General features: G+C 39.9%; 1 protein-coding gene and 1 pseudogene across 1 annotated transcript in view; both read right to left on the bottom strand.

Annotated features, from left to right (window-relative positions):
* Positions 1-5,979: 5,979 nt before the first annotated feature.
* VTA1 (vesicle trafficking 1) overlaps positions 5,980-23,764 on the bottom strand; it is a 47,333-nt gene continuing 29,548 nt past the window's right edge. The window contains exons 6-8 of the mRNA XM_075554459.1: positions 22,781-22,957; positions 15,966-16,046; positions 5,980-7,069 (exon numbers count right to left, since the gene is read on the bottom strand). Coding sequence (XP_075410574.1) covers positions 6,924-7,069; positions 15,966-16,046; positions 22,781-22,957 — 404 coding nt within the window. The 3' untranslated portion in view covers positions 5,980-6,923. The remainder of the gene's footprint in view (positions 7,070-15,965; positions 16,047-22,780; positions 22,958-23,764) is intronic.
* Positions 21,001-22,112, bottom strand: LOC142453073 (glutamate-rich protein 2-like; annotated as a pseudogene).

The following is a 23,764-nucleotide window of genomic DNA, read 5'->3' on the forward strand; positions in this document are numbered from 1 at the left end:
AGAAGACATGTCTGGGCAACTGAGGACCATATTGAAGTTCTATCTGCTCACTAAGAGGACATATTTAATTATCTGCCCCAGGGAGCCACACCCTGGTTGTCTCTCTAAAGTGGTGGCCCCACTGTTATTAAGGCAGAGACTCCAAGGTATGTCCTGATGATTGTGGGTGCAAGTAGATTTTCAATGCCGAGTTCTCGGTCTAGCACCCAGTCAGTTGGCAATACCGCCCAGAAAATGGGACAGGTCCAGCTGTTACACTTGTTAATAGGAACTGTCCGCAACCATGCAAATGCAGAATTCATGGAAAACATCACGGTGCACTCACAGTGATGCTAACCAGGGATTCACCTGCACGGATGAAACTTTCTGTGGTCTGAAACAGGCAGTCTGAGCTTAGAAACCTCCAGAATGAATAATGAGTAGTGCTGCACCTTATATTTGATTTTAGGAACACTTTTGGCTGTTGCCTCATCAGTAAAGGAAATGTTGATAGGCTAACCTCTTAGGAGTCTTGTGAGGATTCAATGAATTAAAACACGTAACATGTTCAGAAGAGTGCCGGACGTTAGGTAAACATTCGAATGTCAGCTATTGTATTTGCTACTGCTAAAACGTTTCTCACTTGGAGTTAGTCTTTCTTGAGCCGCGGGTGGGGCGAGTTATATATAAGCGAATCTTACGTACTTTGGACATGCTGCCAGGAGACCAGTGCTTGGAGGGCATCATGCCTGGTAGAGGGGCAGCGAAAAAAGAGGAAGACCCTCGACAAGATGGACTGACACAGTGACTGCAACCATGGGTTCAAACCTGAGAACGAGTGTGAGGCTGGCGCAGGACCTGGCAGGGGTTTGCTCTGTTGCATATGGGGTGGCTATGACTCAGGAACAATGCGACAGCACCTGATGACGCCGACATGATTCACTTCCTTGGAGGACGTTAATTTTCAAGCTTAAATGGAGTGTTTTCTTAGTGCGATGTTGAAGCCGGTACACTTCTGGAGCCTGGGAAGGATGGAAACTATTCTTGGCTTGTCACAGACTTGGTGAGCGATCTCTGGCCATCATCATAGACAGCACTGTTTCTTATTTTTCCCTTCCCCACTTGCACTGACAAACACGAAGTTTTACTTGGGATGGTCACAAGAATCTGAGAACACTGGACGTATAGGCAAAACATCAGAACTCTGCAGCTTTACTCCAGCAACGGATGCCTCCTTATTCCTTCTAGGTTTCTCAGTGTCAAACTATTGCTCCTTTTATTCTCATTCTTCAACCACATCCAGTCTATCTGAAATCCCGTGGCTTGCCTTTCAAAAAATAGCCAGTGATCAATTCCTTTAGCTCACTGAGTTAGTTATTGTGCCAACCTGGCCGAGAAACACATGTGGGGTTAATTGAAGGGTGGAGGGATAAATGGCTCAGTGAGCCTCACCTTTTGAGTTCTGAGGTTGGTCTCTTGCTTTGTGATGGTCAGATCAGGGTGCAGCTGCCTTTGCCAGTTCCTGCTTCAGCTGGCAACGCTCACTTCCTGCAAGACATCCCTGAGGACAAGCCACACTGACCTACCCCAATGCAGCCCTCAGTGCTGGAGCACCCGTGTGCAGACCCCTGCCAGCACTGAGATGCTTATACATTCACTGATTCGGCTTTCCTCCTGCAAGTGGCGTCAGTGTGTTTTGTGAGATGGAGGACTTTGTGGATTGGTGTTGGACATATGGGTTAATGTTGGATTTGTGGGCTTGAGCAGCACTGGGTTGGGATGTTTTCTTGATGTGCACTTACCCTTTTTATAAAACTGTCTTATACATGAGTTTCTGTGGACTTGTTTCTTTAAAGTACCCAGACTTACACATTCACTGTCATCCAGTCAATTCTGATTTCTAGCGACCCTTGTGGACAGGGTAAGAACTGTCCCCGTGGGTTTCTGAAACTTTATGGGAGTAGAAAACCTCATCTTTCTTAGGGAGGAACAGCTGGTAGTTTTCAATTGGTGACCTTGTGGTTAGACTCAAGTCAAGGGGTTTGTCTTGCTTGGATCCACGATCAATGCTCATGGAAGCAGCAGTCAAGAGATCAAATGACACATCGCACTGGGTAAATCTGTTGCACAAGACATCAAGAATGTTGAAAAGTAGGGAGGTTACTTTGAAGACTAAGTTGGACATTGAATAAGGAAGAATGAAGAAGAATCAATGTAATTGAATTGGGGTGCTGGAGAAGAATATTAAAAAGTACCATGTACTCCCCAAAAGGACAAATAAATCTTTCTTGGAAAAACAGTCTGAGTGCTAATTTGAGGCAAGGATGGAGAAACTTCCTCTTACATACTTTGGACATGTTGTCATGAGACACCAGTCCCTAGAGAAAGTCATTCTATTTAGTAGAAGAGCAGTGAAAATGTGGAAACCGCTCAAGAAGATGGATTGACACCATGTCGACGAAATGGGTTCAAGCCTAGGAGCCATTGTGGGGATGGTGCAGGACTGGCCAGTGTTTGGCTCTGCTGTGTACAGGGCCATTTTGTGTTGGAACCAACCCTATGGTACCAAACAACACAACATTACCATACTATTGATCTTATTGCTTCCCAGGAACCCTGGGTCGAAGCCATCACGTCACCTTGATGGCTGCAATACTTTTGGCTAGTCGAGCTTCTCCCTTTGCACCCAATGGCTTGCTCACAACCAAGTGGCCGCTACGATCATTGTACAAGTCAAGCCCTCTCACTCCTATGCTCAAAATCCTATAGCAACTTCCCATTTCATTCACAGTAATAGCGAAGTCCTTCACCAAACACTCAATTAAGGGTCTCAGACTTCTTGCTCCATGACCAGCAGTCATCCAGCCCACTGACCCTCTCGGGTTTGTTTATTTGCTGACAGGAATGGGCTCCTCTCACATCAGAACCTGGGTACCTGTTCCCTCGCTTCTTCCTCAAGTCTTTCTAGTCGTATCTCTATACCAATGACAGAGTGAAATATGTCATAAGCTGTCTATTAAGTTTGCTTGTTTTCCTCCATTATAATGTAAACTTGATAAGGCAAACGGAGGCCTGGTGGCACTGTCAGATAAGCCTGCACCAAAAGGTCAGTGGCTCAGGCTCACCACTGCTCCTGTAAAGATGCAAAGCTCTGAAGCCCCGAGAAGAGTCACTAGGAGCTGGAATGGACTCAATGCCCGTGGTGAATGGGGGGGTATATTTCTTGTTTTCATTGTATTCCGTGCAAAGGAGAATGCCAGGCATGTAGTCAATAAATATATGTTGAACAAATAAATGAAAATTGCTTATCCTAGAATTGTGAATATTTTCTTCTAACTTTAAACTTTATATGAAAACTACAGTTATTAAGTTACAGTTCAAGATTTAAGAATTGTACACAAAAAATCAATTTCCTAATATTGTGAAATTTTTACATTCTTACTGTAAAATAAAACAGAAAACCAAACCTCTTTACTATCTAGTAGAATTGATTCTCAGTGACCCTACAGCAGGGGTCCTCAAACTTTGGCCTTATCCGGCCCGCCGGTTGTTTTTGCCCCGTTGGTTTTTTTACTTCAAAATAAGATATGTGCAGTGTGCATAGGAATTTGTTCATAGTTTTTTTTTAAACTATAGTCTGGCCCTCCAACGGATCTGAGGGACAGTGAACTGGCCCCCCGTTTAAAAAGTTTGAGGACCCCTGCCCTACAGGATAGAACTGTTTGCTCCTTGGGATACCCATACCTGTAATCATTGCAGAAAGACTGCCACTATTTTCCCCCACAGAGCGGCTGGTAGGTCTGGGATAGGAATGGAGATTTGCCTACGACAGAGTAAAATATATGCTTTACAGTATTTTATTTTCCTCCATGAGAATGTACGCGTTCTAAGGCAAGAGGAGCCCTGGTGGAAACCACTGGGGAAGCACTGGACTCTTAATAAGGTCAGTGGTTCAAACCCACCAGTGCTAGGAGGGAGGAAGATGAGGCACTCTGCTTTCTGATTGGAGGGACCCCGATAGCATAGTCCTTATGTGTTGGGCTGCTAACCCCAAGGTTAGCAGTTTGAAACTATCAGAGGCTTCATAGGAAGGAGATGAGGCTTTCTATTCCCATAGTTTTAAAACCCACAGGCTAGTTCGAGCCTGTCCTATGGGGTTTTCTGTAAGTCAAAATTGACTCCATGACATGGGTTTGGTTTACTGACAAAGCACCATGTGCATTATCTCATTCCATTCTCATCACAAGCTCTGAGGTGTTACTGTTATTTTCGAGAAGGGCTCTGTTACAGCCAGCAGCCAACTTCACTTGCGGAGTCTGGGGTTTCTACCTGATCTTCTTCCCTCTGGGTCCTTTCCCAACTAGGAGCCTGAACTCTGTTTACCATAAACATCACTGTAGCCATTTTCATATGAAGTTCCAGGTCAGTGGATTTCTAGATGTGAATGCTGAACCCTACAAATACACAAATAAGAATTTAGTTGTGAGTCTTTGAAAATGATTATAAGGAAGCATTTCCCCCCTTTTATATAGAGTAGTTAACTGAGTATGTAATTAAGCCCTCTAAAATAGCATTACATTTAAGCAAAGAAAATTTGAAAACATAAACACACATTCTGACTTGATTCCTTTAACTACATCGTTAGGACTCCACACACTTTATTCAAGGGTAAGATTTGTCTATGATCTGTTTTACATCTGGGGGCCATAGAATTCTACTGCCATTGAAATCAGACAAACATCAACGGGTGTGGTTGTGTTCCTGTACAATTTTATTTGCATAACCATGGGCCATAGCTGTTGCTCTCCATGTAAACACAATTACTGGAATGAATGAGATGAGCTTGAACAATTTTGGGTAAATCTGTTAAATTTACCTTATTTTTTTTAGTTGTTTATCTCTTATCACACCCAAACCCAACACTTCTGACTTATAGTGACTCTGTATAGGCTTCCTGAGGCTGTAGCTCTTTCTGACAGCAAGCAGCCTCATTTTTCTCCTGAGGAGTGGCTGGTGGGTGTGAGTTGTTGACCTTGTGGTTACTGGTCCAATGCTTACCTGACAAGGGCCACCAGGGCTTCTCCTCCCTCTTATTGGAACATCTACACACAGTGTCATCAAGTCGATCCGGACTGAGAGCAGAGGTCGCCCTGTGAGGTTCTGAGACTTTAACTCTTTACAGGAGTAGTAAGCTGGAGGGACAGGTGTCTTCAAAGTGCTGATCTTGAGGTTAGCAGCCTGACTTAAAAAAGACAATTCTAATAGTCAAAACTGTCACCCGAGTGCAGAGTGGAGACCCAAAGCTCATTTGTCGGCCACTGGAGATCCCCTCACAGAGGGATCTAGAGGAGGAGATGAGTCAGTTAGGTGCGATGTAGCACCGATGAAGAATACAGCTTTCCTCCAGTTCCTAAATGCTTCTTCCCCACCCACTACCATGATCCGAATTGTACCTTGCAAGTCTGGATAGAGCAGAGGTTGTACATTGGTGCAGATAGGATCTGGAGGCACAGGGAATCCAGGGTGGATGATCCCTTCAGGACCAGGGCTGTGAGGGGTGATACTGGGAGGGTAGAGGGTGAGTGGGTTGGAAAGAGGGAATCGATTACAAGGATCTACATGTGACCTCCTCCCCGGGGGACGGACAACAGAAAAGGGGGTGAAGGGACACATTGGATAGGGCAAGCTATGACAAAATAATAATTTATAAATTATCAAGGGCTCATAAGGGAGAGAGAGTGGGGAGGGAGGGGGAAAAAGAGGACTTGATGCAAAGGGCTTAAGTGGAGAGCAAATGCTTTGAAAATGATTAGGGCAAAGCATGTATAGATGTGCTTTAGACAATTGAAGTATGTATGGATTGTGGTAACAGTTGTATGAGTCCCTAATAAAATGTTAAAAAAAAGAGAAGAAAATGGGAACCCAAACTGCTGAATAACCTTTCACTGAAAACATAAAAAAAAACACAAAACAAACAAACAAAAAAAAACCCGTCACCTGGTAAGTTGAACTAGTTAAAAGAATGGTTGTGTTTATTTTTTATACAGCACAAATGCAGGTGACAGAGTAAATCCATAATTCCCCTCAAAACTTAGAAAGTTAACAACTAAGGATCTAAATTCTTATAATCTTCTGCATCATTCTTAACTACACTCTAAGGAATCCATTAGCAGCAGAGGAGAAGCTTAACTCACAGCACCAAGTTTCCAGGCATTATTACAAATGTCTCTTTTTCACTCTCTAATGCATGCAACCAACCTGCCTATGAAGCATATACCAATTCACCCTAAGCTTCAATGTGCGGCCCAGCAGTTGGCAAAACAGCATTATTCTGAAGCCTAAAGTGGTAATTCTACCTCTTTACTTTGTTCCATTCCCTTTGTGAATTTTTTAACCTTCAGTGCAGTCTTAGTTAACATGAATGTAAATTTGAGTTTTGAACATAATTTCATACAGATTCAGTTAACAATTTAGGATGCATCTATTTTAGATGTCCTGAGAAAAACAAAAACATGATCTCTAGAGTTTTTCTCACAATGATTTGTTAAAAGTTACATTTAGAATTTTACAGCAATGCAAGAATGGACTAAAAACAACATGAAACAGATTCCCTTAGTGTATGTAAATTAAGATATAAAACCCATACATGTTATAGATGTGCTTTCCCTTTTTCAAGTAGGGTCTGCGGGTATTTTTAGGGTCTTGTTAGCATCAGCCCTATGTACCCGCGAATACTGGATCCACGAAACGGTCAAGGAGAACTGGGTGAGGCTGCTGATAAATGCTTCAAAAAGAATCTGACACAGACACAGAGTTCACTGCCAGGGTCCATGGAATGGAAGTCTTCCTTACAACTGTGCTCCTGAGAGGCTGCCGAGAGAGCAACGGATTGTTAGTTCTGTAGGCCCCCAATACATGGATGTGTTGTACAAAGCCGTCTGTCTTCATTCCCTGCCTGTTGTCAGTAACTTGAGAGCCTTCTGTAGATTCTGCACGGCGGTGCTGACATCTTCATACTGCAAAGCGCTGCCGGCATATTTGCAGTATTTCTGAGCTCTAGCAAAGTCCTCTGGTGTCAGACGCATGTCCCCTGGAAGAGAAGGCTCGTCAGTACATTTACAGAAAAGCACAGGAAGAGTGCTGTGAGCGCAGGTGAATGTTTCCACGCAAGAGTTAGGAGAGTAATTTAGGTTATGTTAATATATTACGAAGTTTTTCGCTTTGTTGTTTTTTTTTTTTTACTTTCAGTTGTATCAAGCTAATTTTCTTCTTGCCTTTCAATTTCTTGTAACCACTAATATAAACCACAGACATGCCCATACATAACTTATACAAGAGACATTTCCCTTACAGCAGAAATCAACTGGACGCCATGAGTGAGCACATTACAGACATCCGCCAGTCTCTGTGGCCAGGCAGCCACTTGGCGTTCATGCCCGCACTGCTAGCACTTCTCTCCGTGGGACAGCGCAGACGCAGCCGGTCCCTCCGGTTTGAACCAGCACACAGACATCACTCACCAACAGGAGGAATAATGAACTTTATTTAAAAAGTGGTACAGCCATTTTATCATTTTCTTCACTGCATGAAGATATTCTACACATTTGTGCGTAGTCTGGATTAAATAACCTAAAGGTTTATTACTAAGATTTCAGAACTAAAATGAAAAATTAAACATGCAAATTATGTTTTTTTGCAGATTATTTCTCCAAGATGAGGTTTAGTTTTCGAGTTAAACATCTGGCTCTCATGTACTGATTAATCTGAGTCAAAAAAACTCCCCCCAAAGAACAAAACTACTCTAAAAACAGCTCATTTAAGATTTGAAGACTTAGATGTGTATTTCTAAAGATGAACTGCCTGTGGAGTTTTTTGGTTGGCAATAAAAACTCCTTCGGAGATTTTTAACTGATGATTATCAGAAGAACTGACCTGAAGTTTGGGGTGTAACGTATAATGAACAGATAGTGTGGCACTTTGATTCCGAAGGCCTGTGCTTGTAAACAAAGGTCTGCTTAACTGCTCAGACGAATAGCATAGACAGAGAGCATGAAATGAACACTCTGAAATCAGTTATGTACGGGCTGAAAAACTGGTAGCGACACCTGGTATTATAATAAATTATAATCCAAATGAGTATTTTCTAAAAATTTTGAAAAGACCTACTGTATCCTAAATATCTAGTGCAGGGTCAGGCCTTCTGCAGGAGCAGAATCATTTTACTGAATGAGTTTGAAAAAGCTGCCTGGGCCTTAAACTATTGCCCTATCTTAAAATAAATTCCCTTGTAATTAGACATTAATTGCACTTCAGATTGCAATAATGATGCATTCGTCTATCTGTATATAGTAACAAGTACCCAAACCCACCAACACACCGCTGCTGAGTGCATTCTGACAGCAACCCGACCCAGTGCTCGTGAATTTTTATGGGCAGACAGCCTCAGCCTACCCTGTCAGAGAGGGAGTGCTGCCGGCCGGCGGCTTCAAGGGCAACTTGACGTTAGCAGCCCAACGCCTCACTCACAGTGAGCGGGGGCTCCTTCTGAAAAGTGCAGTATGTTCAAAATAAAACTCTTGAAATGTTTGCTAAATTATTATTACCGAAGACTAAATGCCTTTCGATATCCTTCCTTGCTGTTGTGTAGCAGACATTATCCAGCCCAATTTTATGAGGAAGTATTTAGATTTGATTGTTTTCTTCCTTTTAAAAAGCAAGGAAAATCAATAAACTAATTAAAAGTAACTGTATTAAACAAACAAACAAATATAAAACCTAAGTTTCTTCACAGTTGGACTTTTCAGATTTTGGTGGCTTAGCGTTTGTTCCTCATAAAACATAAACAACTAGCTGAAGCTCTGAGGACAGCTTAGGCATGCTTTGGCTTGGGTTTTTTTTACCGCCCCTAACCCTCTTAAAAATACTTGCCAAGTTATTTCAAGTGTTATTCAAAATATTTTAAGAAGTTCTACACACACACACACGCACACACACACACACACACACACACACACACACACACACACACACACACACCCTCATCTGGGTGGGTAAGACACCTTTAAAAATCATGGTAGCTTAATTGTGTGCGTTAAGTTTTTCTCCTCCGAACTCATATAGTATGGCACTAGGCCAGGATTTACCGGACCTGCTGGAAGAAAGCCTTAAAGAACAAGATCTTAATCTTATTTTTACAGCATTAGCTTTAGTACTGTTTTGCATGACACACTACTTATTAAAGTTATCATGGCAAGAACTCTGTGACTATTTTACTCTTTATAAGTTAAACTTATCCACTAATGATAAAACTATTTAAAACAGAACTATGTATTCTAACAGAAAATTATTTCAGTACGTAAAAAATGGATATGAAAATATTTTAATAGAAAAATCTAACTGTGTGTGTGTATGAGCCCTAACAGTGTAGTGGGCCAGAAGTTCAAGTCCACCAGTCACTCTGCATTGAGAAACATAAGCTTTTCCGCTCTGTAAAAATGTACATCCTCGGTGAGCGCTCCGCGAAGAAATGGACCCCAATACTTCTAATCCTGAACCCAAACAAAGACGCAGGTCATACGAAGCTGGTTTCAAACGAAAAACAAGTGAGGGAGTGGCAGAAAATGAAAGCTGATTTGGAAAAGATTCCAAAGGCAAAAAAAGCTCAACGTGGCTTAACGAGTTCATATGGGGCTCTAGAGACCGAATTGCATAAATGGGTTATGGAATGTCGTCAAAATGGTTACTGCATAACATGCATGGGAATTCGCTTACATGCTCTTCAAATAGCTAAAGATGACAAATTAAAAGCACCAGGCATTGAAGATTTTGTTGCGTCAGCAGGATGGTGTACCCGCTTCATGAACAGGTTTGCCCTGTTTGTGGCAAAGAACAAAGATTTCACAGAAGTTGCCAAAAGACCTTGATGAAAAAGTGATGTCATCCCATTAATTCATCATAAAACAAAGAGGAATCCAAAACTATGACCTGGGAGATAGTGGGAATATGGATGAAACACCTATGGCCTTTGATCTTCCAAGCAATAGAACTGTGGCAAGTTTGGGAGGCAAAACTAGTCTTTTACTCAGAACCACAGGAAATGAAAAGAGCCATTTCACAGTCGTTCTGTCACGTTTGGCTAATGGAGCTAAGCTGCGGCCTGTCACTATTTCTATTTATTTATTTTTCTTTTTTCTAATAAAATTTATTTGTGGATTCATTATAAAAATAAAAGTACATCCTCGAGCCCACCGGGGCAGTTACCCCGTCCTGTTGGGCCTCTTGGAGTCAGAACTGACTTGATGGCAGTGATAGACACACAGCTTAGGGACACTTTGAACACAGTAATAGCTGTTAGATAATAATGAGATAACAAAGTTAGACATTTAGAAAATGTAATTGTGGACATATAGAAATATGAGATTTACTAAAATTATACAAAGACTTTCTAAAAACCTATGACAAATCTTTGCTGTTAGTCACCCAGAAGGCTTTCGCCTCCATTTAAAGAAAGACAGTGGATAAGTTATAGCAACAATACCATTTTAACCTGAATAAAACTAAACTTGTCATTTAATTTTGATCCTTTTGAATTAGCAGTAAAAATTCAATAGACAATGTAGAAAATACATAAAGTAATCCAGGCTTAATGTATCATAATCAAAATACTTTTCCATACATGGAAATTTATTTTTACTGAACGCTAAATTAGAAGCAAAAAAAGCATAAGGTGGACCTAGAAGTTGTTTAAAGGCTTAGAAAGGTTGTCTATAATCTCTTTTTTGGAATTTTGTGCTTCTAAGTTCCAGCATAGGCTGGGGACAGCCTATCTTTATTACGGAGCCACATGCTGAGGTGACATACGCATCTGTTTCCGAGATTCTGAGACCCAAATCAGGTTTCTCTAAAGGTCCTTGACCTATGTATTCAAATTATAGAAAAAAATGTCTCTAAAGACTGTGCCACTAGATTACATCAACCTTGGAGGCAGCAGGGATATTTTTGCATCTACTCTCCTAAAAATGGGAGAAAGATGCCTTCTATTGTCAAGAGTTGGTCTTGGAAACCCACAAGGGCAAATCAACCTTGTTCTATAGGGTTGCTGTCAGCCAGAATCAACTCAATGGTACTTGAGTTCCCCTCCCCCCCCCCCCCCGCTCTAAATTTAAACACTTTAATTCTTAATTCCACTTATTTGTCCTGTCGGACTATGACCACTAGACAATTTGCAGTAGCTTTTTAAATTCTCTCCTGCTTTCCTCTTGGGTTGAATTTTACTCATTGATTTATAGAAGCTTTCTGTACATTAAACTTTGTTTTTAAAGTAACAATACTTTATTCCAGTCTACATTTTATTAATGTAGTGGGGGTGAAGTTAGGGGGTTGGTTCTTTTGTTGTATAAATTTACTACTTTTCATCTGTTAACCTGTTAAGACTTAACCAAATGAGACTCAAGAATTGTGACATAACTATCTAGTGTAATTTTTTTTCTTAATAGTCTATTGTTCTAACATCCCTTCTGAAAAAACATATGGATCCAATTGTCACCTTGGTCTATCATTTAATTCCCATACTACATGGTGCAACACCTGGATTTATGTGTCTATGATCTATTCATCTACTTTCTCTCAGCTATTTTCAAAACAAATTATTGGCAGAGCTTTTATGGGTGGGTGGGACTACGGAAGGGTATCTGGAAACCAAGTTTAATGTATCTGTCTGTCCACTAACTGAGAAATAATATCCATTTTATTCTTGCTTGGGTAATTCGCCACCAGAACTTATTATATCTTCTTTTTACTCAAGTGAGTACTCTGCCCTCCCCCCTCTCCCCGCCCCCCCCAAGCCTTTTGGGTTCCAATGTCCTTCTAGCTCTTGATCGTGAACTTACCAGCTACTTCTCTTTAGGTAAAACGGGGAAAGTAAGTAAAGACTATAAAGATGAAACCCACTGCCACCTAGTTGATTCTGACACAGAGTGACCCTGTACAGGGTTTCCAAGACTGTACATGTTTCTGAGTCTAGGTAGCCCTCAACTTTCTCTGGAGGGGCAGCTAGATGTTTGGGTTTAAACTGCTGACCTTGTGGATCTGCCAATGGCACCAGGGTTCCACAGGTAAATCAAACTACAGTGAAACAGAAAAACCAACATATCCTGAGTGCTTGGGGACAACATCTCATCAGCAGAAATCAGTCTGCTGGGCTCTGCTTCCAGCTGCACATCTGGCCACACCTCATCATTACAAATTGATTTTAGATTAGGAACTAACTACAGATAAATCTTGCAGTGTCCGGTGAATACAATGGAATCTGAATTAAAATAACACCATAAATAATCTTTCTTATACATTCAAAATTACATCACTTGATCCACAAGAAAGAATCATGTTGGGCAGTCTAGTCCACTTAGGGTAGTATTGCGTCTTGCTCTCGTCCCATTGCTGTGGAGTGGATGTGACTTAGCAACCTGGCAGGATGGAGTAGAACTGGCTCGCAAGGCTTCTGTGACCTTCGGTACAGAAGCAGACTGCCACATTTTTCTCTAGCCGAGCAGCTGGTGGTTCTAACTGCTGACCTTCCTATTAGGAATCACTTACTTGGACCAGGATTCATAAGTAAACAAATTTGGATAAACGTATGGGCTTACACTGTAAGTAGTCATCTGCCCTGCATCTTCTCACACCACTTTAAACTATTTTTATATTTTGTCCTCTCTAAGGTTACTTCTCGAAGCCTAATTGATAACCGCATATTACTGGTTCTTAGCATGTCAATTTTCAGACGTTCTCCACTGACATCACACTATGAAAAATAAAGTTTCGGCTAAATTACATAACACTCTTCCCTCCTTTCTTGACCAATCTCCAGTATTTGTTCTTTTAGATTCCTTAGTTAGTTAGTATTACCATACAGGTTAAATAATGCCTTTTTAACTTGTTTCTTTTTCTATCAACTTCAGGAAAAAAAAACAAAAACCAAAGAATCTTGACATTTCACTTCTAAGCCTTCCTCCTGACAATTTTCTGTCATTCATTTTACATTCCAAGTTTTGGAATAAATATCTCTACTTTCACTTTGCGGGTTGACAGTATGAGGAGGGATTCAAAAAGTATGTGGAACAATGTTTGCAGGGCAGTGAATTATTTAATGTAACTCTCCTAGTCACGGTCTCTGTAGTCCCCATCAAATGACCTCACTGGTGCTGCTGGGTCTGGGAAAGAGAAGGTGAAGGGAGAGAAGGTGATAGGGGTCAGTTGTGAGTGCTTGTTAACAGGATTCATCATGAGTGCCATCAGGCTGGAGTAAAATTAGCCCTTTCACAAGTCAGATGGGGAGGGATCTCACTGCCATCAAAAGCTCAGAGAGGAGCGTATTCGCTGGATCCTGCAGTCCCCGCGGGGGGAGAAAATCTCCTTGAAGTAGGCAGCGTTGAAATCAGAGGAGTGGCAGAGGGGCAGCAACAGAATCAGGAGCCGGACCATGAGACAGGTGGTGGACTTCCCAGCCCACAGAACAAGTAAGCTGAGCACGTTAGGGCAGGAGGCCAAATTGTGGAGCGGGGTGTCTAGGTGGATGGAGTGTGGGAGCTAGGTGTCTTCAAGTTGAGGGTCATAGTGGAGTGGTATGCCCTTTAGGCGTTTATTAGCAGGCCTGAAAAGACTTTCTAACATACCCTAGCTGAACAACTATACAAGGAACATTGCTCACCATGTATTAAAACCTATCAACTTCCTTAAAACAAATGTTTCATCACGACTAGCCGGTGAGTTCTTTGTGGCCATTGCAACGAAATACTAAAACCTAAACGAACAGAGAATGGCATGTGTGATACAACAGTTCCATTATCATTTCATTTCATTCTATTTGGCAATGTGAAGCCCCCCGTTATTTATATCCTGCCTTCAAATTATCAGTGCTCCTTGATAAGTCACATGCCATTTGAAGGAGAATGTTTTTGTGTTCAAGTCAAAGGAAAATCCTTCCGCTACAATTCAAAACTCTTTGACTACTATGCTTGAACTAATGGAACTATGAATTGAAACAATATCTTTAAGAGCACCTGGTAAAATGTTAAAAGAAGAAAATTTATTTATTTGAAATTCCTTGTATAATTTTTATTTTTCTTTGATCTTTTAAGACTTCTGTTTTCTTAATTATGTCTTCATATTCTACAGCTTCTCATATGCGTACTGCATAGGATCCAGTTTTCTTAAGGGGTGGAGCTCTCTGATTTCCCGTTCTAATTTCAGAGCGGTTGTTGTTGCTCATAAGCTGGTGGAAAGCTGTCAATAAACACCTTTCCCTCTTTAGACTACCTAGGTGAATGTCACCATTTTTTATACTTTCTCTTTGTCTTAGTTGTCTCATCTTGGTGAAATATAACTTTAATTTCCTTAAAATGGTATGTAGAAGGCACACTTTCTTCAGTCTTTTTGTCTCCTGTCTGACTTTGAGTTTGGTTGGGTTCTGGTTCTAGATTGCAGGCAATCATTTGATTGATTACGCTTTATCTTGCAACCATATTTGAATAAAGCCATATATGCACATAGATGAAACAGAAAAGAACCGAAAGATTGAAAAACTGTCAATGAAGGAGAATCATGAGTTGAGACTTAAAGAAATTTCCACAACACTGAAAAGAAGTATGCTGCTAGACAACACAGATGGATGACATTTTAAGTCTCTGTAGGCAAGGGTAGCCGTGAAGCTTATCCACTCAGCAGAGCCCTGGAGAGAGAGGAAGATAGTGGTGGTGGTCTTCATTGAGTCAAAGGAAAGCAATGCACTATTTTTCACAGCTTTGTTTACTACCAGCTTTCCTACTCAACACCTTCTTATCTACCAAGTTTACGCCTAGACAAATAAGGAGGGCACCTCTGAAACTGGAACAAATTGCCTGGACCAGTGGTTCTCAACCTTCCTAATGCCGTGACTCGCTGATACAGTTCCTCATGTTGTGGTGACTGCCACACCCCCCACGATAAAATTATTTCCTTTGCTATTTCATAACTGTAATTTTGCTACTGTTATGAATCGGGCGACCCCTGTGAAAGGGTCGTTCGACCCCCAAAGGGGTTGTGACCCACAGGTTGAAAACCGCTGAGCCCTAGACAGATGTGAGTTCCTTCTTACTCAGAGACGGAAAAATCAAATGGGAACCAAATTTGCCGACATAACACACTTTCTTCCAAAGAAAACTCATCAGGTATTAAAATTACCAAGTATTCTGTTCTAAATATGAAAAGACTAATTCTAATAGGACATATGAACTAAATATTTTGAATGAGAAAAACACAAGTGGCAGGGAGGAGGTAAGAGATAAGCCAGAAAAGTGGGAAGCATTAAAATCAACAAACCAATCACCTCATCTGTGATACAAAGAAAATAATTATTGTCTGATCTCTCTATCTTCAACAATGGTTAGTACTCTGTGTGCAGCTAACTGAGTAACAGTGCGGCTGAAAAATATCATTATCAGAGCACACAGCTATTTTGAACTTCTGAGCTAATCTTCTGGCATAAGCTTCCTTGAGAGCTTTGGCTTCATGTCTCTGCCCTTATATACACTAATAGAAACAAAAAGCAAAACAAACTCAAACTCACTGCTTGTGAGTTAATTCTGATTCATAGTGACAAAGCGAAAGCCTCATCTTTCTCCTATGGAATGCCTGGTGGGCTTGAACTGTTCACTTTTGAGGTGAGTACCCCAATTTGTAATCCACTCTGCCACCAGAGCTCTTTACAAAAGGAAGAAGGAAGAGGAGGGCAGGGGAAGGAATGCCTTTGAGCTTTGGTCAGCTGATTATCTTGTTCCATTTGAGAATCAAGTAAACAAAGGCATTTAAGGAAATGTCTTACAAATTACCTAAATATTCAAATTTAAATAACAACATTTAAATGTACACTGATGGCGTTCCTAAGTTAATATTACAAAAAAACATTCCAAAACAAGAGATACGACATCTCATGAAACAGCCAGTTGACTTACCCTGGGAAACTGTACTGAAGAGTGCAGGGTCAATCGCTGGAAGAGTCTGTGGAGTGGGTTGGATAGAATTACTTGTTACACCTGCAAAGCAGAAAACCATGAATAGGTAGGAAAGTGTTATTTATGATAGCAAGAGAACACATGAAGGCTGATGGAGGAATTTCATTACTTCATTTAATGATTTTCTTGAAAACATAATGGATTCTAATTTTATATACTTATTTGATATTGGAGATTATACAGAAAATAGGCAGGAAAGTTAATTTTGAGGGTTTTCATACATGTAAAACTGGCTATACATTTTCTATTTTGTTGGCTAGTAATCCAACTAGCTTCTAAATGAAAGCTTACTAAACATCTGTAAAAAACAACAGACTTCCTACAGGTCCTTTGACTCTTTAAGATACCAGTTCTCAACCTGTGGGTCTCAACCCTTTTGGGGGTGGAACGACCCTTTCATAGGGGTCCCCTGATTCATAACAGTAGCAAAATGACAGCGATAAAGTAGCAAGGACAATACTGTGATGGTTGGGGGTCCCCACCACAGGAGGACCTGTCTGAAAGGGTCGTGCATTAGGAAGGTGGAGAACCACTGCTTTCAGAGACACCACCCGGTGGACTCCACCACCCTGACCGCACCCACAGCAGATCTCCCTCATAGGCAGCAGCACGTCTGAGTCCGTCGTTGCAGCCCACGTAACTGGAGGCCTCCCTTACCCCTCTGCCCTCTCCTTGAGCAAACTCCATGCCCCTTTGCCACCAGTGACGGATTCTTTCTAATGACATGCCCCAAAGCAAGCAAGTCAGGCAATGTTCAGTTGTGAGTCATAAAAGGTGACTGGCTAATCTTTGGAAGGAGATCACCAGGTCTTTCTTTTTAGTTTGTCTTAGGCTTGTAGCGCCCTTAAAAACTGTTCCTGATGGGTGGCTTGTCCGCAACAGTGTTTCAATATTGACGATATAGCTTCCAGCATCAAAGTAACATGCAAGCCATTAACAGTACAACACTGGTAAACTGGTGCTGGTGTAACTTCTTAGCCAATTAAATACTAATGGGGACAAGGTGGGATATAAGTATAGTTTAATTTTTGAGGTACCATTTTATCACTTGCATGCAATTATAAATTGTATATTCAAATTTAACAGATTATAAATTTTTAAGACAATATTTTTATATGTCAGTTAAAGAATTAGTTTTGACTTCTTGCTAGAACTTGTCATTACTATCCTATTTAATGAATATCTAGCACTCTTGGCTAATGCTAACAAATATATAAGAATTATTAGTGGTCTTAAAAATGTACAAAAAAAGGATAATTGATACTTCCTCATAGAAAAGTAATGATTCAATTACCAAAAAAAAAAAAAAGGATATGAAGAACAGCTGCTTATTCCAAATCAATTCAGTCTAATGGTCTCTCAAGAGAGGGTTCACTTGCTCCATGTTATTAGATTACATTTGAATAGTAAATTTGTAGTAAAGACAGAGGGAAAGCCCATGAAAGAATAACAAGGGAACAGAGGAAAGGAAGCACGTGGGCCAATTCCAAGGCCAGGAGACATACATGGTCAATGGGAGTCTAGAACGATCATTTCACAAAGGCTGGCTGAAGATCCAAAATACACTTCTAGGGCATATGCCATTTTTAATGCAACAGACCTTCCCAGATCAACCCAAGTGAACAGTTTAAATATAGCTGATTTTTATCAAATCTGCTTTTGTTTTAGGGCAAACTACCATATATACTCCAGGATAAGCCAACCCGAATATCAGCTGAGGTAACCAATTTTACCACAAAAATTGCATTAAAAATGTGCTGAAAGGCTCAGCTTATACATGAGTATATATAGTAGTTTTGAAAACCAAAAATATTACCCCTTTTAATTCAAAGTTAAATTAATACAAATAGCAAAGTACGAAAAAAAATAAAAGGTGAAAAATGTTTCTCATTCCTGCTCTCATGGAATTGTGGGTAATTATCATCACTTTATACATGAATATGAGGCTGGTCTAGTCTGTATTCATCAAAGCTGTTCCTTGTTATCTGTGTTTCTGCCCAAATAAAATCTTCCAGACCAGCCTTTTTTCTCTATGGAGAGGGTGTACTATTTTGGCAAGCACCCTATATTAACATTTATATGCTTATTTCTAAATGTCCATGCGGTTAATTACATGGACAATATTAACAAGACCTAAAAGTAGAATACACAGGGGGAGGAACTAATTATGTAGTGAAATCTGATTTGAGACCCACACAGACACATGGGTGCACCTTCTGAAGTATTTGCGGTCGGTTATTTAACTGACCACGTGAGCAGGGAGCATAGGCTGCTCAACGTGCCTCCAGCAGCACTACTGTCAAAGGATGCAGCTGCTCAGTCTTTGAAAAGGACCAATTGCTGGGCAGCTCTCATGAGCAGGCTCCCACCAGGACCTAGTCCACCAGCTCAACAGCAGCTCAATACCTACTTGTTCTGTGAATAAAGAAGGTGTTACCTAATTTTTGTGATGAACTGTCTACTTATTTCTCTGTGTTTCTTGATTTGGACAGGTCTCATCTGTCAGTTTGCAAATGGGTTGCAGGCCCTTCATAAATATTGTTTTAGTAGTATAATCATAGCACTCCTGCGGAAAGCAAAGCTATGTGGGGAAATTCTATTATTGAGTGGGGGGAAAAGTGCTCATAAGTAATGACTGCCTTATGTTTTCAATAGCATACTGGACATAATTAACACACACTGAAGAATTAAACCGGAAGAGATTTCTTGTTAATTACAAAGTTGTCCAATTGACTAAATTGCGTGGGAACTCAGGAGAGTGGGAAATAGGTGCTGGTTAGAAAACTTATCCAACAGCTATAATTTAACAGGACCCTGAAAATGAACTGGCAGAGAAAAAAGGGGAAAGACGCCTTATCACGGAGGGTTAGTATCATCAAAGGTAAGACTGCATAAACCGAAACCGTCAGATAGTCATGGAACATGGGTGGCATTGGTAGAAATGGTTTGGTCAGAATATCACCAGGTTTAAAAGCCTTAGACAACTCAAACACAATACTTCTGACACTAACTAAAACACCATCGACAAACAGGTAAGCCTCCAACTTATAGATGAGGTGGGATTGCATTGACAAAAGAAACTTAATATTAATGACAACAAATTCTGTTTTTAATATGTTTTGAATAATAGCTGCTGATATCTTTCATTAGTATTTTTTACTATGAAAAGTATGCTTCATAAGAAAAATAAAACAGGATTCTAAAAAGTTCAGGAAAAGCATTCTAGTTTTCCAGGAAATTCTTAAAGTACCTCATCAGGGCCCTGTGGTTAAAGCATACGAGGCAAACAGTCTTTTGCCTAAACAATCACCATCCCTACCTCCTTTGCATTTTGGGGGGAAGAAGTAAAAACTGTGTATTAGTACATTCTATTCTTCTCAGCTATCTTAAGGATTTCCCTTTGATAACACTGCATCCTGCACCTTTATATGAGAGAAAGTAAATCATTTTTAAAGTAAGTAAGAGGGGAAACATCTGCTATATTTATAAATTAAAAGTGTTATTTCATTTTCTAAGGAACTGTGAACTGTTTTCTTAAAGAATTTTTTTAAAGCAGTTGTAAATATAATAGAAATAATTTTGGCAGCCAAGAGGAGGAGGAACTAATAATGCCAACTAACCCAATCTTGAGAAATACAAAAGAGTAGGTTTTGATTCTATAGACTTTTGTTCCTTGAGGAAGGCACGTAGAAGAGAAGTGGCAAAAACACAAGTTAGAGATTTTGGGCTCATATTCTGGGTTTGTTACATACTAGGTATATTTGCATGTTTCTTTTCTTCAGATGCTAATAGCTTAACCTCTTTAGAGACTGTAAATTATGCAACACATCCATATAGTTGCTGCAAGCAGTATGCATGTAAAGCAGCCAGGATACTATGAAGTCACTAAGTCTAAAGGGTGTATAAACAAGGTAGGACCTTATCCGGAATGTCCTAAGGTTTAAAATCTTAGCTCAAAGAAGAGAACAGGTGACGACCACACACTCAACTGGATCAGAATGATCTGCTCATGTCAGAAAATCTCTGGAAGACTCATTTCAATGTCAAGGGGATGATTTTTATTTGCTTCAAGCCTATCGAATTACCAATCACTTGTCATTTTTGCTTACAAATGACAATTTAATATAGGGCAATTTGATTCAGCCCTATGAGAAGTCTGTTCTCCCTCTCCCATGTATACACCTGGTATGTCCATGTATATACCTGGTATGATCAACAAGTATGTATCTGTATCACAACCCTACTTCAAGACTTATCATTCAAAGCAGCCTTCCTGAAGGCTAGCATCCTGCCTTCTTTGATTCACAAAAATACTGTAAGTTTTCATTAATTTGCAATTAAATGCCCTATCTTTCTTTGGCATAGGAATAGGAAGGAAGAGGGGGGAAAAGGAAATTAATATACTTAACAAGACACATTTTGTGTAAGGCATAGGACTAGTCAACTCTCAGACTTCTCCCCTATTAAAAATGGAGAAATGAGTAGTAAGATTATAAATTTCATGTCACAAATAGCAAAACCCAGGTTGAGTGAAGTTGAATTATTTGCTAGTTGATGAGCTAGCAAAGGGCAAAAACTAATAATTATTATTATTTAACTGCAAAAGTAGATGTTATTTCTAAGGCAAATAAATATACATAAGTAGCTTACATTATTCCAGAATGGAAATACTGAATACACTTGTAAGATAAGAAAATATTTAAAAGTGTTCTGTGGAAATTTTACTTACAAAACATATTCAAATTGGTTTATTAATATCAATGATAGACCAAAGGGCATGGAAAAGTCTGTGTAAATGTACAGAATGATGACACAAAAGAGACCAGTGGTCATTTTTATCAATGATATCAGAGAGTACGACTTATTATCATTATTTATAGATAATGCAAGGTGAAAAGTTTTAAAACAGAATGCATGAGACCAATTATTTTTACTGCTAAATCGTAAAAATACAGAACTTTTCATGCTAGTTAACTCATCTAAAATGTAGTGTATGGTCATAGAAAATGATATTGGCCAATGAAAATCCATGAAATAACAGGGTACATTGTCTTCTGACATTCACAATGAGCTCAAATGAAGTATATAACATTCAGGGAGTGACCATCACACCATTTAAGTACTATGAAATGCTTATGCAGCTTAGCATCAGGGGACCACCTTTATGCTGGAATAAAAGTAAAAATTAAGACTATTTCTTTTTTCAAACAAGATGCAGCTGTCTTTCTACTGCCAAGGTACAGTACAGAGAATTCTGCTGTCTACACCCACAAAGAGCACCACACGCTTCAACCCCAGCAATGGCCTCCACCACCCATCTTCACGCGGGTCAGAGCTCTCTTCACGCGGCCCCTCACTGCTTCCCCTCCGCTCTCAGCACTTCTTCTTCTCCAATGCCTTCCCCGTCTTCCGCAGGACTCTTAGCTTTCTCCATCAGCAACATTTCGTCAGTAAGTGAGAAAAGCTCCTTGGCCCTAGGATTTTCTGGTTCATAGATTAGAATCACCTGACTTGCCAGATAGTAGTCTTGGTTTGTTTCGGCTTTCAAAAATTGTCACAGATTCTAACGGGGCATGAATCACCTTATTAGGGTTCCTGGTCTCATCATGCTCTTCATTGGTGTCATCTTCACAACCATCATCTGTTAATTCTGACAATTTGTCCTTAGTGTCCTGAGGGCAATATTTGTTATTTTCACCTGGTTTGCAATGTTTGCAAACCCCACTGTACCTGTGCCTTCTTTTAAGAATGAAGGTGATAATGTGTCTTTATTTCCAGTACTCTTCCAAGATACTCTATTGTCAGTATTTTTTAAAGAGACTTTCTTCTCATTATTCACTGAAGAGACATCCCTCCCTGACATCATGGCATGTGATTCAATCTTTCTTTCTCCTTTGGATCAACCACTAACAATTTGTCATGCTGTCTAATTTTTGTACCCGTTTGAACCTCTTTCACACCCCTCCGAAGGGCACACACAGACAGCAAGCCTGGAGAGGCAGGGTGAGGGCAGGTGAATCCTGGCACGACGCTGAAGGAGTGGGACCTAGGAGATTTAAGACTATTTCTTGGGGCATGGTGGGGCATGGGCAGACGGGACGGGGACCATAAAAAATTAAACCTAAAACGTAAACCATGGTTTTAAAATGTCCTATCCAGACAGATAGCCCTGGGGGGCAGAGGCCATGCGCTGGGACCCCAGCTGCTCCCAGGGAGAGAGAAGACGCTTTCTACTTTGTGGCCTTGCACTCTAAAACCCCAGAGGCTGCTGTGTGCTGTCTTACAGGGTCGCCAACAGTCAACTGACTGGATGGCAGGGAGTTTGGAGCTTTTAGTCAGAAATATAGGAAAGAGTATGCGCAAATCTGTGAACGTGTATTTAATCTACTGACATTTACTTATTACTGGAGTCTAGATCTGCAAGACTTATCGATGAAAACATAAGTACAGCACTAATTTATTCAAAACGATCAATATCATTTTACCCCAACCATTTTACATCCCACATAAGTTGAATTGCATTAAAAGTTAAATATGTATGACTAAAAGTTATATATGTGTGGCTCAAATATCGTTATATATTATGTACACATACTTCATAAATATATACTTTAGTCACACTTACATTTCATGCTTTTATGCGGATTCAAATGGAACTAAGGATCTTACTGTTTCATTATGTGGGCACATAAGATAAACAGTGCAGTTCTCGCTCGTATTCCTGAAAGGGAAGTTCAAAGCTTTTCATTTCCTACCTGTGCTGTGCGGCACCTCTGCTGGTGTATTGGCTGGAGCGTGTGCACCGGGCGGAATCTGTACCCCAGTATAGCTGCTTGACGGCATGTTGCTTGGGTCATAAGCTGAAGATGAGGGCTGAGGTGGTGGTGTGGGCAGAGACGTGGCTCCAGCATCTTCATTTTCTTCATCATCTACTACTCAATAAAAACACAATTTAAAACTAAGCATTTTGAAATAATAATAAAATATTTCTATTCTGCTAAACATATTGTAAATATAAAAACCAGAACCTTCAAATGTAACTCTACTTAATAAGTACATCCTTTCTCTTAAAATAACTGTTCTAGATTTTTAATTAAAAATATTAATTGTTCATAAGATTATCATTTCTTTTAGATAATAACTTACCAATTCAATAAATTAACTGTGTACAATATATTTTACTTAAAATATACTCTCTGAACATGTTTGAAAAACAAGACATTTTAAAGCCAATATAGTATGCACGCTATCTGGGAAGAACACAATTTTTTTCTAAAAGCTGCCTTTACTTCCTTATTTATTGTTTACTAGCTTAATAAATAATTACTGTGTTTGTTGCTTAACAACAAATAAGTATTACTGCATATTCAGCTACCTTGTATAAAGAATTGAAAAGGATTTTGTTCTAATGATCTTGAAATCTTGACTATTAAAATACACTGTATCCTTCCCAGAATGTGTAAACTACTTTGAGCAAATTGTGCCTTGACAGTCTATTTAAAATTGTCTAATTAGCTACTTTGGAAATTTAAAATAAAGTGTATTTTAAATTTCCAAAGTAGCTAAAGTTACATATTTCCAAAGTAGTTAAAGTAGCTAAAGTAAAGTAGTTAAAGTAGTTAGTTACATATTTCCAAAGTAGCTAATTTCCAAAGTAGTTAAAGTTACATATTTCTTACTACAGGATCCATTTTATTTTTTCCATCAGATTTTTAAATAACATTTTCCCTGAATACAAA

This window comes from Tenrec ecaudatus, chromosome 7 (genome assembly GCF_050624435.1).
Source record: "Tenrec ecaudatus isolate mTenEca1 chromosome 7, mTenEca1.hap1, whole genome shotgun sequence".
Lineage (NCBI taxonomy): Eukaryota > Metazoa > Chordata > Mammalia > Afrosoricida > Tenrecidae > Tenrec > Tenrec ecaudatus.